This window comes from Schistocerca cancellata, chromosome 2 (genome assembly GCF_023864275.1).
Source record: "Schistocerca cancellata isolate TAMUIC-IGC-003103 chromosome 2, iqSchCanc2.1, whole genome shotgun sequence".
Classification (NCBI taxonomy): Eukaryota; Metazoa; Arthropoda; class Insecta; order Orthoptera; family Acrididae; genus Schistocerca; species Schistocerca cancellata.
In genome coordinates, this window is record NC_064627.1 from 589,919,529 (window position 1) to 589,937,925 (window position 18,397).

The 18,397-nt window shown below is 38.5% G+C and overlaps 1 protein-coding gene across 4 annotated transcripts in view; it reads left to right on the forward strand.

Annotated features, from left to right (window-relative positions):
- The window catches only part of LOC126162222 (aspartate--tRNA ligase, mitochondrial), a 138,215-nt gene that overhangs the window by 105,372 nt on the left and 14,446 nt on the right, over window positions 1-18,397 (forward strand). For 3 of the 4 annotated variants that reach the window (XM_049918576.1, XM_049918577.1, XM_049918579.1), the window contains 2 exons: window positions 2,065-2,172; window positions 13,796-14,008. In XM_049918576.1, coding sequence (XP_049774533.1) covers window positions 2,065-2,172; window positions 13,796-14,008 — 321 coding nt within the window. The remainder of the gene's footprint in view (window positions 1-2,064; window positions 2,173-13,795; window positions 14,009-18,397) is intronic. The other variant, XM_049918578.1, reaches the window with a different exon arrangement.

Genomic DNA, 18,397 nt, shown 5'->3' on the forward strand with positions numbered 1-18,397 from the left:
CCCTCAGCCACATACTCCCGACGATCAAGTACCACGGTCGTGGAACCCTTGTCCGCCGGAAGAATGACGATGGACCAGTCAGCCTTCAGATCACACGGATAGCCTGGGCTTCAGCAGTGGTGATGTTGGGAGTAGGATTAAGGTTTTTTAAGAAGGATTGAGAGGCAAGGCTGGAAGTCAGAAATTCCTGGAAGGTTTGGAGAGGGTGATTTTGAGGAAGAGGAGGTGGGTCCCGCTGTGACGGAAGACGGAACTGTTCCAGGCAGGGTTCAATTTGGATAGTGTCTTGGGGACTTGGATCATTAGGGGTAGGATTAGGATCATTTTTCTTCGTGGCAAAGTGATACTTCCAGCAGAGAGTATGAGTGTAGGACAGTAAATCTTTGACGAGGGCTGTTTGGTGGAATCTGGGAGTGGGGCTGAAGGTGAGGCCTTTGGATAGGATAGGCAGGATTTGAGGAAGTTGTATCCCTGCTGGAGAGCCACATTCAGAATCTGATCCAGTCCCGGAAAGTATCCTGTCACAAGTGGGGCACTTTTGGGGTTCGTCTGTGGAAGGATCCGGGTTTGAGGAGATGAGGAAGTGGCTCATGTTATTTTCTTCTGTACCAGGTCGGGAGGGTAGTTACGGGATGCAAAAGCTGTTTTCAGGTTGTTGGTGTAATGGTTCAAGGATTCCAGATTGGAGGAGATTCGTTTGCCACAAAGACCTAGGCTGTAGGGAAGGGACCGTTCCACATCAAACGGTCCCTTCCCTACAGCCTAGGTCTTCGTGGCAAACGAATCTCCTCCAGTCCGGAATCCTTGAACCATTACACCAACAACCTGAAAACAGCTTTTGCATCCCGTAACTACCCTCCCGACCTGGTACAGAAGCAAATAACCAGAGCCACTTCCTCATCTCCTCAAACCCGGAACCTTCCACAGAAGAACCCCAAAAGTGCCCCACTTGTGACAGGATACTTTCCGGGACTGGATCAGATTCTGAATGTGGCTCTCCAGCAGGGATACGACTTCCTCAAATCCTGCCCTGAAATGAGATCCATCCTTCATGAAATCCTCCTCACTCCACCAAGAGTGTCTTTCCGCCGTCCACCTAACCTTCGTAACCTCTTAGTTCATCCCTATGAAATCCCCAAACCACCTTCCCTACCCTCTGGCTCCTGCCATTGTAACCACCCCCGGTGTAAAAACCTGTCCCATGCACCCTCCCACCACCACTTACTCCAGTCCTGTAACTCGGAAGGTTTACACGATCAAAGGCAGAGCCACGTGTGAAAGCACCCACATGATTTACCAACTGATCTGCCTACACTGTGACACATTCTATGTGGGAATGACCAGCAACAAACTGTCCATTTGCATGAATGGACACAGGCAGACAGTGTTTGTTGGTAATGAGGATCACCCTGTGGCTAAACATGCCTTGGTGCACGGCCAGCACATCTTGGCACAGTGTTACGCCGTCCGGGTTATCTGGATACTTCCCACTAACACCAACCTATCCGAACTCCGGAGATGGGAACGTGCCCTTCAATATATCCTCTCTTCTCATTATCCACCAGGCCTCAATCTCCACTAATTTCAAGTTGCCGCCACTCATACCTCACCTGTCATTCAACAACATCTTAGCCTCTGCACTTCCGCCTCGACTGACTTCTCTGCCAAAACTCTTTGTCTTTGAATATGTGTGCTTGTGTCTGTATATGTGTGGATGGATATGTGTGTGTGTGTGAGTGTATACCCGTCCTTTTTTCCCCCTAAGGTAAGTCTTTCCGCTCCCGGGATTGGAATGACTCCTTACCCTCTCCCTTAAAACCCACATCCTTTCGTCTTTCCCTCTCCTTCCCTCCTTCCTGACGAAGCAGCCGTTGGTTGCGAAAGCTAGAATTTTGTGTGTATGTTTGTGTTTGTTTGTGTGTCTATCGACCTGCCAGCGCTCTCTTTTGGTAAGTCACATCATCTTTGTTTTTATATATATATTTCTGCATCCAGCATGTGGCTTTAGGTTTTTACCATGGGGAAAACGAGAGAGATGACTTTTATTTACTTATTTGTTGCCAGATCCGTGATGTCACCAAACTCCTAGTGAAATATGGACCTACATGGTTGGAAAATAACAGCTACTCTTCTTCTATGACAGTGAAGGCTCTTGTTTTTCCAAATGTATCTGTAAGTAACTTGTGTAATATTCATAGTATATATTTTTTATATTTATATATTTGAATTAGAAGAAAAGGCTAGTGTCAATGATCTTGTATTCTGCAGTATAATGTAAATATACACTGAGGAGCAATTGCATTATTGATAATTGTCATGTTGGAGGGGTAGACATGCAGGGAACGGTTTGAGCTGCCTTGAGTTTGAATGGAACAGCTCTCTGTGGTACAGACATTATCAGACTTACTGGCTGAGAGGAGGTTAGACATAAAATTTAAGAACATTTGATTGTGGCCACCACATCAGGATTAAATCCAGGAACATTCCATCTCTGTAGTTAAACAAGCACTGACTTTATCATGATACACCATGTTGAAGGTACACATTAAGCATTCTAAGATAAAACTGATTCAACAGTGTTTGTATCTGTGATTTTTGTAGTGTCTTTATATCCCCACATAACTTTTTACACATATAGATCATTGTATAGAAACCACTATCTTTTTAAAAAAAAATGGAATGTGAAATATCTCATCCTTGTCAGTCAGCTAAAGTGTGCTAAACCAATATAGATTTGAGTGTATAAATTAAAAAGAAAAACCTGAGACATCTCTTTTACTATATAGTTTTGTAAGGTATATAATATCTTGTTCTTAGAAATAGCTATGGCTACGTGCATTGGCACCTACCACAGCACTGTTAACCTTGTCTCAAATGTTTTACATTCTCACAAATATACTGCCTCTGAAGTAAGACATAGGCACAGATAATAAGTTAATCCACCTAGTTAATCAAGCTCAAGCTGAAAAACCAGCAGGCATAATCCATATCACTTCAGGCATGGGGGTTACCTTCATAGTCTCTGATGTTATTGAATGTAGCATAGGTTAAAATTCATGAGTAAGTAAGAAACACACCTTTTTATGTTTTCTCCAAGAAAATTCCTGCCCCGAGATACAGGCCGCCAAAGATGACATTGCAAACACCCTGCAAATTTTGGAAAAAATTTTAAAATGCTGTATCTGTGTAACAGTTCTAGATAGTTTGTTAGTGTTTTTTTATTTGAAAGATAATTGCTTTATGATTACAATGGTATCCTATGTTTGGACATACCTGTCAAATTTCTTTTACTGCCACCTTTCTAATTTTTTTTATAATTTACAGAAAAAAACATTTTTCAAAAATGCTAATCCAGAGAAGTTAGGTTCTTTCCTGTTCAGTGCCATGTAGTACTATATTCTCTGCAAATGAGAGCTTCCACTTTTAAGTTGGACAGGTTTTATTTGAAAAAATCATTCTTTTTAACTTTCAAGGATAATGTGTGTCTTTGCTGAAGTTGTTTCTTACTATTTTCTTTGTTACAATGTTTATTTCTATTATCTTTGTTGCAGTTATTTCTTATCACCTTCTTTGTTGCAGTTATTTCTTTTCCCTTTCATTGCTGAGATATTTCTTACACTTTATTGTTGTTTCTTGTCAGTTTCTTTGTCATGGTTGTTCATTGGAGGTTTCTGTTTTGTAGTTGTTCAGTGCTAGTTTGTTTACTGAAGAGGCTTCTAAGAAATCTGGGGACATCCAGTGAGTCTATGTTTTTGTGAGGAATTTGCCAGTTGACACAGTTGCAATGTGTTTTGTGAAAAGGACTGTTTGAAATGTCTTCTGACTGGGGCCACAGGAGAATGAAGTGTGCTGATGATTTGCATGTTCATAAAAGAATTATGTATAAGACAAACAAAAAAACAGACTTTGTTCAGGTTGGCAATAAGTGTTCTCATTTGAAGACTCTGTTTCAAAGTGAAGATGTTTCCAGTGACGATTTTTTGTGTCCTAAATGTTTTGACAGAATAACAACAATGACAGTATCTAAATAAGGTGAAGCCTCCCATGGTGCAGATTTTGCATCAATAGAGGAAGAATTAAATACCCTGAATCTGTCAACTACAGAGATACGTGTTAATCCTGTTAAGAAACTGTGGTCAGTGAAATTGAGTTATAAGCCCTATGCATCAAGAAAGCAAAGAGAAATTACTAAAGATATGGATGAATACACTACAGCAAAACTGACCACACTCTTCAAAGTACAAATTCCATCTTCAGAAGAAAAAGAGCCAAAGCACTCTTGCACCTCTTGCTAGGAATTTTTCCCATATCAATTCAGCTGTTGAATATTGTGCGTCCTACAGTGAGAAGGTGCAAGTTTTAACTATTATTCCAGAGACATTTTCAAATAAAACAATTTTGAACCTCATTCCATCAGTATCAAAGTACAGGGTTATTACAAATGATTGAAGCGATTTCACAGCTCTACAATAACTTTATTATTTGAGATATTTTCACAATGCTTTGCACACACATACAAAAACTCAAAAAGTTTTTTTTAGGCATTCACAAATGTTTGATATGTGCCCCTTTAGTGATTTGGCAGACATCAAGCCGATAATCAAGTTCCTCCCACACTCGGCGCAGCATGTCCCCATCAATGAGTTCGAAAGCATTGTTGATGCGAGCTCGCAGTTCTGGCACGTTTCTTGGTAGAGGAGGTTTAAACACTGAATCTTTCACATCACTATGCGTGAAACTTGCCCGCACACGTTCAACTGTTTCTTCGCTCACTGCAGGCCGACCCGTTGATTTCCCCTCACAGAGACATCCAGAAGCTTTAAACTGCGCATACCATCGCCGAGTGGAGTTAGCAGTTGGTGGATCTTTGTTGAACTTCGTCCTGAAGTGTCGTTGCACTGTTATGACTGACTGATGTGAGTGCATTTCAAGCACGACATACGCTTTCTCGGCTCCTGTCGCCATTTTGTCTCACTGCGCTCTCGAGCGCTCTGGCGGCAGAAACCTGAAGTGCGGCTTCAGCTGAACAAAACTTTATGAGTTTTTCTACGTATCTGTAGTGTGTCGTGGCCATATATCAATGAATGGAGCTACAGTGAATTTATGAAATCGCCTCAATCATTTGTAATAGCCCTGTACATGGTAGACAAATCAAGAAATGTGATGTCTGTAAAAGGAGTCTTTGGAAGACCAGAACCCTATTATGATCATCCTGTGGAAGCAGCTCAAGTTTAAATAGTTCAGCCATTTTATCTGGAAGATAAATGGTACTGTTTTTGCCAGAGTGCCAACAAAAATGACACTATAACTGTAACAGTTAAATGTCAGAAAGTTGTGAAAGTGAAGAGGTACAGGACTCGCATTATTAAAGGAACTTTTGCAATTTATAAAAGCAACTGTACAAATTCGCATATTGGAAGATCAAAATATCATGCACTACAACCTAAGTGGGTAGTTACACGCCCACCTAGAGATGTCCGTTTGTGTGCATACTGCACAAATTTTGAACATGTGTGGTAAGTTTGAAGAACTTACTGGAGCATGTGACATGACACCTTGGTTGGGTGTGTAGTCATTAGTAGTCTGTGATGTAAAGTGAGAGACTTGTTTGTTTCAAGAATGTGGTGACTGCCCTGGAAAGGGAGGTCTCTCTTTACAGACTCTTGGCCTAGAAGTCGTATCGGATAACTCTGCAGAAATTACATATACGACATGGGAGTAAAATAAACTAATTAAGAAAACTGTTGCCTTTGACAGTTTCATTGATGAACTTGGTAAATGGTCAGTGAAAGCAGTAACACATCAGCATCTGAAGAAATTGCAACAACAACACATTGCAGAAGTGAAAGGACGTGTACAGGCTGAAGAACTATGATTAGTGCTTCACTGTGATTTTGCTGAGAACTGGTGTCTGTAATTCTCCCACAAGAAGTACAAGGTTTTCATTGGAGTAATGACTAGGTTTCAATTTTTACAGGAGTGACATATTTTCAAAACAAGACCACAAGTGTTGCAATTATAAGATGACACAGGATATGACTCAGCACATACTTTGCTAGCAATGTGCAAAGTTCTTCAACTGCAAACAGGCAGAGAAGATCATCATTATTTCTGATGGTGCACCTAGTCACTTTAAAAATCATTATCAACTGTTGAAATTGAGTAAGTTGCTTGTGCTAATTGACTGGGTATACAGTGCTACTGGTCATAGGAAGGGGCCTTGTGATGGTGTAGGAGTCCCCCTGAAGCACCATACTACAAAACATAATCTTTTCAGACCAAATATAGCTTTGATTCAGAATGCTGAGGATTTTACAAGAGTCGTGAAATCTTACACATCTACAGCCCTCATTCTTTTGTCCAAAGAGGAAATTGAAGAATTCCATGAGCAGAAAAAAGAATAATGGTCCAAACAAACTACTCAGTGTGAAAGGAATTCAGAAGAAACATATTTGGACCCAAAGTGATGGGCGAACTCATATTGCACGCACTTTAAAGAGCAAGAAAGAAGAAATTTCGTTCATTTGGCCAACACCTCAGAAACAGCAGGATAACATTCAGATTCACAACCTGAGAAGGTGGATGTTTGTGGTGTGTGTGTGTGTGTGTGTGTGTGTGTGACTGTGACTGGTGGAATGCAGAGATTACAGACACCAGTTATGAGTTAAATAACATTGTAGTGAACTTTATGCTACCACATGGACCAGCTGCTGGATATAGGTTTCCAGTTGAAGGACAGCAACAACACCATCAGTGCTCACTTCCTGTTCACCATGTTTTGAAGATTGTAAGTGCTCCAGTTCCTATTGGTTCAACAGGAGGGCATTACTCTATATCAAAGGAAGATACTGCAGCAGTGGAACACATTTTTAATTCACTGACTGGCTAATTTCAATACAAAACAGAGTGCACAGAAGTTGTATATTGAAACCTTTAAGTCTTTGGACCTTTTGCATACATTTTAGAACCATTTACAATGCTTGAAAATGAGTCTCTTACTCATCTTTCAGAATTAAATTATGTTAAATAATGCTAGGTTTTGATTTTCATGAGCCTGTTATGTGATACTGTGGTAATAGAACAGGTTTTATGTATGTCAAAAGTGGAAGGTCTCCTTTCAGGGAATGTAGAACTAATGGTACCAATCAACTGAAAAAAATCACAATTTTATGGATTGGCATTTTTGAAAAAAAAATTTTTTTTCCATAAACTATAAAAAAAGTAGTTGAGAGCGCTATAGTAAAAGAACTTGGACAGATAAGTCCGAATGGAGGATTTCTTTGTAATCATAAAGCAATTATCTTTCAAATAAAAAAAACTAAATATCTAAAACTGTTCCAGAGATACAGCATTGTAAAAAAAAAAATTCAAAATTTGCATCTTCAAAATTGTACTTGCAGTGTCATCTTTGTAGGGCTGTATCGCGGATCAGAAATGTTATTTTTTTTTTTTTTGGGGGGGGGGGGGGAGGGGATTAAAGTGTTCCTTCCTTCATTTCAACATATGCTAAATTCAGTAACATCCGAGACTATGAAGGTAAGATTTTTTCCTAGTCTGCCTGAATTGATATGGACTATGGTATGCCAGCATGAAAAAAAGAGGACATTGATAATAGGTCCCTAGATGCATTGTGATATGTCAAAACTGGGGGGAGTGAGATGCTACATACTGTATAATTAAATTTAAAAAAATTAAAAAAATTGCATTTTTTCAGTAGATAATGGAGGTTGTCAATTCATTTTGTGATAACATGTGACTACTCAAGCCATTCAAACCATCGCCTCACTACGGTATGTAGAAGCCATCACCCTTTATCAGTTACTCTAAAAACCTTATGGCACAAAGCAGTGAGATTAGTATGTGTGAAGGCCACCATCGGTTACTTGAAGTGCCATTCAGTCAGTGTCCGTGTAAAAATTTGTTGAAAAGCCTACTAGTCAGTAGATTCCTATTGCCAGTAAAGTACAGGGATTCTGAATGGAGCCAATGGTTTGGATGATGAAAAGGTTAGAGGCAATGACAGCCAACTGGAGAGAAGGCAAAGACAAATGAGGTATTAATGAAAGATGAATTCATAATGGAGCCATAGGTTCTGTTTTACAGTCAGTTCCCATTGGGCATTTCAGAGATTTGAGATGGAAATCAAAGATGAGACATAACTTAAAAATACAAAAGTACAAATGTAAACAAAAGATAGGTTAACACAGAGAAATATTGATATGCAGACGTGTGTTGGAGGAGGAGGGGGAAGAGAGAGAGAGGGGGGGGGGGGGATGTCCATGCAGAATATAAATGAAGAAAACAAGCTGTGAAAGAAAACAATTAAGAAATCAATGTGAGAAAATTAACATAAATTATGACTAAGTATATGGTGAGACGACAGTTTGTTTGAAAGCTTCTCGTTACCTCTGGAGTTTGCCATCAGTGGTGTTGAAAGACAGGTGCCAAGTACCGAGGTCAACATTGTTATAATCTGCAATGTGCTCAAGAATTATGTGTTGATGTTGTATAAGGCTCATTTTGGCAGGTAGAACTGCCAGCGCTTGACACATGTCGCGTATTTGAAGCTCCATTGTGCACATTTGTTTCATTTTACATTGTTGTAATGGAACACATGGTACGTAAGATTCTTATACTTCCCCAATATTTGTGATGGAACAATTATGTCTGTTTGCTGGCCACTGGACCAGGGCTGACATACATAGGGCTACTGAAGACCTAATACAAAGATTTTCCATTATCTTTATTGTAAAATGATACGTAACAGCCAAAATATGTTGTCTGTAGGCATTCATTGTTAACTGATAGTTTGGTGGTGTCATGTGGTTGAGAACTGGAGGTTAGATGATGGATTGCACATTCCCACTGGGAAATTTTGACCTTTTTATGAGAATTTTGGATTCCTTACTGCAGTATCACTCAGACAGCAGCAAGCAGTTAGTAATTTGTGGTGACTTCAGTGTAGATTTTCTAAAGAATTCTGATAGGAAAAATGATCTGGAAACCTTATTTAGATCTTACAATTTGATATCAGAATGGCTGGATAAAGACAGTAGGACTGTGATTGATAATGTTTTCTTTGATTAAGCTCAAAGTAAGAAAATAACCATTCATCCAGTAACAACTGTTCTTGCTAATCATAATGTACAGTTAGTTAGGATAAATAAGACAGTGCCTTACAGTATTGATACTCCTCAGTGGAAATCAGAATTACTAGTGACAACAGAACAATGATCTGGGATTAAATTTATAATGAACCAAATGCTGATGTAAAATTAAATCTAGTCCATGACAAATTCATATCATTTTTCTGAAAACGGCTTTCCCCATAAGATAATCAGGAAGAACATTAAATCACCCATGTAAAAAAGCATGGTTCACAAGAGGAATTAAAGTATCTTGTGAAAGAAAAAGGTAAGTGTATCTGTTGGCAAGAACGAGTAGAGATTCTGCAGTAGTTGCACACTTTAAAAACTACTAAGGAAAGTTATTGAAAATTCAAAGAACACACACATAATGTCAGAAATCAGTAATTCAGACAGAGAGATAGGCCAACCAGCCACAGAAAATGACATCAACACAATTTAATTGAATGGAAGGGCCATAAATGAGGAGTCCTAGGTAGCAAATATATCTAATTTCTTAAATATAGTACAAAGTATACAGACAAACAGTTCAAAAGAAAAATCACAGCAGTATATTGAAAAACAACTAGCAAAACTTCAGTCGCATGAATGTCTAACCAGCTTCTCCTTTTGAAATTAAGAAAATTATGTAGGGGATGACAAAAGTAACTGCTCAAAGGACTTAACAGTCCAGAATCAGAATACCAATCAGGCAAACTTGGTGTGAGCATTGTGACAACCATCCCACCAATGCATTAGGTTGAAAATACTTATTTGGTAAAACACCATGTACTTCTGCATGAAGAAGTCTGTAACTGCCTGCTGTACATCCATGTCTGAAAGGAATTATTCACCCTTAAGGAACCGAAGGTGTGATGATCACATGGGGAGAGATCGGGACTGTTATATTGTGGGTGTTCGAGTGTGTCCCACTTGATTTGGTTTAACTTCTGCATTACTGCATTTATGGTATGAGAACCTGCATTATCATGAAACAGTAGCTTCCTGTGTTACAATTTTCTACAATAGTGGTTTTTGACAGACATGCTGCCCCATATACATTTTTCATTATACACCACATTAATCCCTTGCCTACATGTCGTACTTTTACACATGGATCGGAGTCGTGCTACATTGCATGTACATTGCAGCAATGCTGTCGAACGGAAACGTTTTGATCACCCCTTATATATTCCCTCAAAAACAATTTGTTGTAAGGACTTGTTGGTGCTTCCAAGAGAATATTAAAAGATTTATTCCCATGTAGTAAGACCATTCTTATCTGAAATGTGTAATGCATCACTAACTCAAGGCATTTTTCCAGAGAGACTTAAATATGCCATTGTTAAATGCCACTTTCAGAAAGCTGATAGGAAAGACATCATCAGGAACTACTTACCTGTTTCACTACTGATGTCATTTCCAAAATTTTTGAGAAGTTGATGCATTCTAGATTAGTATCTCACCTCAGTGACAATAATATCCTCAAGTTTGGATTCCAGAGTAGTTGCTGTATTGGTATGCTAGTTACATGTTCACTCGCCAGATTTTACAAGCATTAAATAACCAAATTGTGCCAGTTGGTATTTTCTGTGACCTAACTAAAGGATGCACAGTGTTACAACGAATATTTTTGATCATTTATGTGGTGACAAAATGCCTGACAGACAGTATAGTAAAACTTGAAAATAAACTGAAAAAATTTCGCCTTACAACTCGTATTCTGTAGAACAATTTTTATTACTCTAATAGGTGATTTTTTTCCTCCATGTAAGTGATCAGCATGTAGGCATATTTACAAATGAATATGATTCATTCCACATCATTATGATATATTATGCTTATGATCCATGGAAAATGAAACTAACTAACTAGCTCCTACAAGTCACACTGGAGAGCTTAATGAATAGCGCAGAGCATAGTATAAGGAAGGTATATTTTTGGCACAGCAAATTTAATAGATTTACAATTTTGCAGTCATTGTTTTTTTTTTGTTTTACATTTAAATGAACTATCAGGGCCAGAGTCTACTAACCTGATGTGCTGCATACTGCCTACCCCAGTATATTGATAGTAATATATGTGTGAGTTTTTAAACATAGACCAGTTAAAAATTATTGTTAATTTTCCCCAGTCTTTTAAGACATCAAAAGTAACAGATTTTACCACATAGTTATACTTTAAACTGTTTTGGATCAAATTTAGTATCACACTTTGGGTAAAACCCATCTGTGATGAAAATTAACATACACAGGTTGTTTAAAAATCTTCGCATCAAACCTCTAGGAGAGATGGATGACATCATGGGTACACTTTTGTTACAGACAAAGCGTTCAGTTACACATCCTGGAAACACTTTCATTCATATTCCAAAGGCTAATACCTCGTTGATACAACCACTCTCTTCTTTCAATGGCTGTTTGTTTCAGTTCCAATACGATTGTCACATCCTACCCTCTTCCTGATGTCATCCAAATACTTTATCCCACACTGTCCTCTTCCTTTCTTTCCCAGTTCTTTCCCCTTCAAGAATGTTACTGATGAAAATGTTGTGTCTGATGACATCAATTTTTTTCCCCCATTTCCTTTAGAATCTTCCCCCTTTATTGATTTCCCTCAAGACCTGCAGGTTTTTTTCTTTCCATCCAACTCATTCTTTTCATTTTCTGCCATATCCACAATTCTGCAGCTTCAAGTTGGTTACTCTCCAATTTACCCAAAGTCCAATTTTAATTTCTGCAGAGCAGTATGCTTCATGCAAATGATTTTGCAAGGGATTTTCTGACACATGTATTCATATATTTGCTGCTTAAAATGTTTTTTGGACATAAATGGCTTTATAGCCAATGCAACTCTTATCTTCACTTTCAATAAGCATCCTTTGTCCCCTCTGGTTATAATATCGAGATACCAAAGTTGTTTCACCTGATCAATTCTGATCTCATCAATTTTTGTGTTTGTTTTAATTCCTCCCATCCTTAAATACTCACCGGACCAGTGACAACAAGATGAACTAACAGTACCTACTAACTGGCCATGCTGCATACTGTCCCTGTTTTTTAAATAATTTGTTAATAATAATAACTGTCCAATTTATTAACACAATACAGACATATACACATTAAGTAGCATGGAAAAATGTCTGTTATTTCATACATTAAAAAGTTTCGGGTTTTTTCCATAGTAATTAGCATTTCTTTCCAGAGACTAGAGCTACACCACTATCACTACCAGCACTTGATTTCATCCTCCTCTTCTCCTTGTATTTATGACTTTGTCATTACATTTAGCATATTGTCAAAGCTTCCTGTATATTTGGCATATGTCATGGTTTTCGAGTGTTCATTCTCATTACATGTTTAACAGTCATAATTTGTTACTGCTTAGTGGTGTGTTGTATCTGCTGTAGTATTCAGAAGCATCCAGTTGCAGTGTTGTTCTTTGTTCTGTCTTCCCGGCCATATCAATTCAATTATGTCTACATCTGCAGGGGGCATTATGTCGATCATTGCCAGTTTCTGATGGGGGCAATTCCACTTATGTTTGTCCACAAGCAAATCTGTAGACCAATGTTTCAACATTTCTACATATAATGCAGCTGTTAGTCAAATTAAAGTGTATTTTGTCGAGTTTTTCATTGCTTGGGAATTTGTCAGTGAAGACGATGTCCCATTCATATTTCATGGCTGACTTGATGTGAATGTTGTGTACATTTCTGTAGATGATGAGCCATTTTGATCAAGGATATTTTTCTTTGACTCAGTCACAGTGTACTGTTGTTATTGTAAATGTCTTCTGTTGGTAAGTAATTTTGGTTTGCCCATTTTGCTGTTTGTATAACTAAACTCAGAGTAATATTGCCTGATGTGGTGATATACAGACTAATTTCAACTAGAGTTATTCATGGCTTGGTACTTTCTGTTTTATGTTTGAGTATTAGATTTTGGTGTAGGCTTGGATTTGCTTTCTCACTCCTTTCTATATGTGCTAAATTAAAAGTGTTCGGTATTTATGTCTTGTGCTTAAAAGAAAAGCCTCCTATTGCTAATAGTAGAGTCACCACATCGAATTGTATTTTAAACACACTTCTTCTCTATAAGAATCGGCAAAAAGCTCATTGTATGTTGTTGGCTAGTGAGTCTGAGATAGGAAATATATTACCCTTGTACCATAATATGTGTCTAAGCAGAAAAGGATATTTTAAAAGTGAATCAGGAACTTAACTTGTCTCGGCATACCATCTTTCATGCAGAGTAGATATCTGGAATGCAGACAACACACACTGCTTACCTACATCGTATAGTGCTTACAACAAACTGCCTCTCAGGAACATAGCCGATACAGAAGGATGCCTAGTGTCACCGTTTCCCCCCATGACTATCTGCCTGTCACTCCTAGATGTTCGATGCAAAGGCTTTGAACCACCGTATATTGTACCTACAACAACTTTTAGAACAGTAATCCACAGTGAATTTATTTATTTATGAGCTGTATGGTGTAACTGTGATGGTCTGTTGTGCTGAAATTTTGCGAATGAACACAAACATACATTAGTAAAAAAAACAGTTTCTTTGTTACTTCAGTGGTGGTGTCCTCTATTGCAATGGTGTATTGTTTTTATTTTAATTGTTTTTATGCAGTTAAATTAATAATTTTTCTTTATTTGAAAGGACTATTTATCAGAGAGCATGAGGAGATATTTTAAAAAGTCTTTCACCAAAAATTATGCTTTAGAAAAGCTGATCATAATTCCTGTTGGGAATAATTCAGAAAACATGTCTCTTATAGAGGACATAAATTCTATGATGGAAGACACAAGGAAAAATCTCCAATTGAAAGATGGAGATCTGTTATACTTAGCTGCTGGTTTGGAAAACCATGTTGTGAGTATTCTTAATCTTAGAAGTTTTCCTTCTGTTTTGACACAGTGTAACTTTTTTGCCAAATTGGAATGAATAATTTTATTTTGTAGGAATTATTCTCCTTTTAGTCAGTAAATAAGTGTGTGTGCTTCTGAAAATTATACTATTGTGAAAAATCAGTAGAAAAATTAGTATCATCTGCACTAAATATGTATGCCATTAACGACCTTACATTGTTTAGTGAAGACAAAATAATGTACCATGATCATTTGAGCAATAATAGAAGAATGATTCGCTATACACCTCTACTTTAATCCAATCCAAACTTATCTGACCATAACTATTTTCTCTCATTGCTTTTATTTACTGGTTTAAAAATGATAAATTTGATTTTCTTCATTGGACAATATTTCATCTTAGCTGATGTACTTCAGGCTCTTTTGGGACTAGACATCCTGTGTGCAGGAAAAGTTGCTTTCATAAGTGGGTGGGGAGTCCAGAAAGTAAACAATTCTCGTGTGTTAAGAGCATTGGAAGTGTGCCTGCACACATGCTGTACCTCCACAACCAACAGCATTAGCACTACCTTATATCCTACTCTCCAGTAGATTAACCCAAGATTAGTCAAGTGGAAATTCACAATAATGCACTGGTCTGTTTCATGTATGACTGTTATGTTTCTTATGTTTTTCTGAAATGAGCAAGAAAATGCGACATTCTGCCAGGTATAGCATCACATGTGATACACTTTCTCATTGAAAAGAAGTTTAGCTTCAACTTTGTTTCACCCCTCTCCTCTTCCATCTTCCATTATTCTACTTTCTTTCCAAGACTACACATCGTTAGTCTATGCTCACTGTGAGGCTAACATTTCTTCTTAACATCACAATTTAATGGTATACTATCTTCCTTTTGAATGATGTGAATTCCATTTTAACAGTGTATGGTGTGGGCTTCTTGCCAGGAGACATGAATCACCTCAGCATTATCTTCCTTTTGAATGATGTGAATTCCATTTTAACAGTGTATGGTGTGGGTTTCTTGCCAGGAGATACGAACCATCTCAGCATTCACCTTAATACAAAAACGCCTCAGCCAGTCTGACAGGTGTATCAGATCAACTGCAGTTATTTTGAGATGTATATTTTACTTGTATGTGAGTGTGGCTTACTTTTATGTCTTGCAAGATAGTTCTATACACATTAAGAGATGTAAACAGCTCATTACAAAGAAAGCCTTGTGCTATTAAAATCTGTAGGTGAATATAGGAATGTGAATGAAGCAGCTATTAAAAAAAAAGTGTAATTTTGATTGGAAGCAGACCATATGTATGTCATTACTCTTTCTGTTATTTCTCTCATTTAACTGAAATTTTGAAAACAAGAGTTAATAAACAATTAAGACATATTTCATATAGAACAGTTTATGCCCTTCTGTATGAAATTCATACCAATCACCTTGTGTGGCGTGGACTGGGTGGTTTTTTAGTTTAGATGGCCTCGGGCAAGTACAGAAAGGGCAACAGCCTCGAAGAGTGTGAGGCAAAGTCAGGACATGCGGGGACCAAGCAGCAATCGGTATTGTAATTGTAAACTGTTGAAGCTGCATTGGTAATGTACCGGAACTGAAAGTGCTGATAGAAAGCACCAAAGCTGAAATTGGTCTAGGTATGGGAAGCTGGCTGAAGCCAGAGATAAATTCTGCCGAAATTTTTACAAAGGTGCAGATGGTGTTTAGAAAGGATAGATTGAAGGCAACCGGTGGTGGCATGTTTGTCGCTGTTAGTAGTTGTTTATCCTTTAGTGAAATAGAAGTGGATAGTTCCTGTGAATTATTATGGGTCGAGGTTATACTCGACAACCGAGCTAGGTTAATAATTGGCTCCCGACTCAGCAGCATTAGTGGCAGAACAACTGAGAGAAAATCTGGAATACATTTCACATAAATTTCCTCAGCATGTTATAGTCTTAGGTGGAGATTTCAATTTACTAGATATAGACTGGGACACTCAGATGTTTAGGATGGGTGGAAGGGACAGAGCATCGAGTGACATTATACTGAGTGCACTATCCGAAAATTACCTCGAGCAATTAAACAGAGAACCGACTCTTGGAGATAACATCTTGGACCTACTGATAACAAACAAACCCGAACTTTTCGACACTGTAAGCCCAGAACAGGGAATCAGTGATCATAAGGCCATTCCAGCATCCCTGAATATGGAAGTTAATAGGAATATAAAAAAAGTGAGGAAGGTTTATCTGTTTAGCAAGAGTAATAGGAGGCAGATTTCAGACTACCTAACAGATCAAAATGAAAATTTCTGTTCCGACACTGACAATGTTGAGTGTTCATGGAAAAAGTTCAAGGCAATCGTAAAATGCGTTTTAGCCAGGTACGTGCCAAGTAAAACAGTGAGGGACAAGAAAAACCCAACGTGGTTCAACAAAAAGGTTAGGAAACTACTGCGAAAGCAAAGAGAGCTTCACTCCAAGTTTAAACACAGCCAAAACCTCTCAGACAAACAGAAGCTAAACAATGTCAAAGTTAGCATAAGGAGGGCTATGTGTGAAGTGTTCAGTGAATTCGAAAGTTAGATTCTATGCACCGACTTGACAGAAAATCCTAGGAAGTTCTGGTCTTACGTTAAATCAGTAAATGGGTCGAAACAGCATATCCAGACACTCTGGGATGATAATGGCATTGAAACAGAGGATGACACGCGTAAAGCTGAAATACTAAACACCTTTTGCCAAAGCTGCTTCACAGAGGAAGACCACATTGCAGTTCCTTCTCTAAATCCTCGCACGAATGAAAAAATGGCTGACATCGAAATACGTGTCCAAGGAATAGAAAAGTGGAAAGTCCACTGGACCTGACGGGATACCAATTCAATTCTACACTGAGTACACGAAAGAACTTGCCGCCCTTCTAACAGCTGTGTACCGCAAGTGTCTAGAGGAACGGAAGGTTCCAAATGATAGGAAAAGAGCACAGGTAGTCCCAGTCTTCAAGAACGGTCGTCGAGCAGATGCACAAAACTATAGACCTATATCTCTGACGTCGATGTGTTGTAGAATTTTAGAACATGTTTTTTGCTCGCGTATCATGTCGTTTCTGGAAACCCAGAATCTGCTCTGTGGGAATCAACATGGGTTCCGGAAACAGCGATCGTGTGAGACCCATCTCGCTTTATTTGTTCATGAGACCCAGAAAATATTAGATACAGGCTCCCAGGTAGATGCTATATGCAGCACTGTGGCGCTAAAAGGTTTGGAACCATTTAAAGGATAACACATGTTTGCAGGGGACAAGGGGAGGAGCAGTGTTGTCTTGTGTTGTCTAAAGCATTTAATTTTTGAGTTTCTTTTTCATATATCATCACCCTCAGGGTTCTAGAGAAGAATGGTTGGATGTCGTGCCGAACAACACTAATTTTATCATCATAAATATCGTGTAACTAAAAAATGATATTTTTCAAGAAAAATATATTCTTTTTAATCATTTCAACATGTTCATACATTTCCTGTTACTTGTGCATTGGTGAGCCACATCATCATGACCATCTGCTTAATAGCTGGTTTGTCCATCTTTGGAATAAGATACAGCTCTGATGCTGTACATCGTGGATCTATCAGTTTGTTGGTAGTTTTGTGGTGGTATATGGCATTAGATATCTATGCACAAGTCATGTAATTCGCATAAATAACAGGCCGCTGATTTGCGTATGTGGTGATGGCATCTGACAGCGACCCATATGGGTTCCGTAGGATTTACATTACGTGAATTTGGTTGACGAGACATCAATGTGAGTTCACTGTAATTTCCCTCAGACCAATGCAGCACCGGTTCTGGTTCTGGCTCTGAGACACTGATGATTATACTGCTGAAAAATGAAATTGCCATCAGGGAAGACATCAAGCATTAAGGGATGCAAGTGGTTCGCAGTTGTCAGCGTGGCTTTGATTACTACCACAGGTCCCATACAAGTGCAGGAGAATGTTGCCAGTAGTGTAATACTGCTCCCACCAGCCTGCGTCCATGGCAGCCTGCACATTTTGAGCCGCCATCCACCTCAATGACGTTGTGGTAAAGCAAAAATGTGATTCAATTGAAGAGCCGACATGTTTCCATTGATTATCAGTTGAATCCCAATGGTCCTGTGCCCGTCCCCTGCAATTGTAATTGATGATGATGTTAGGTCAACATGTGAATACGTAGGATGGGGGGAGGGAAGGGGGGGGGGGTCTGCTGCTGAGGTCCATGTTCAAAATGTACGAGAAACGACACCTACATTATATGAAGAGTCATGGATGCCAACCATTTAGCATCTAGTGATAGTTTCACTGTACATCTAGCTCTGTCCATAGATGGTCACGACAGTAGCACGTGAACTTTTGACCAGCTTTA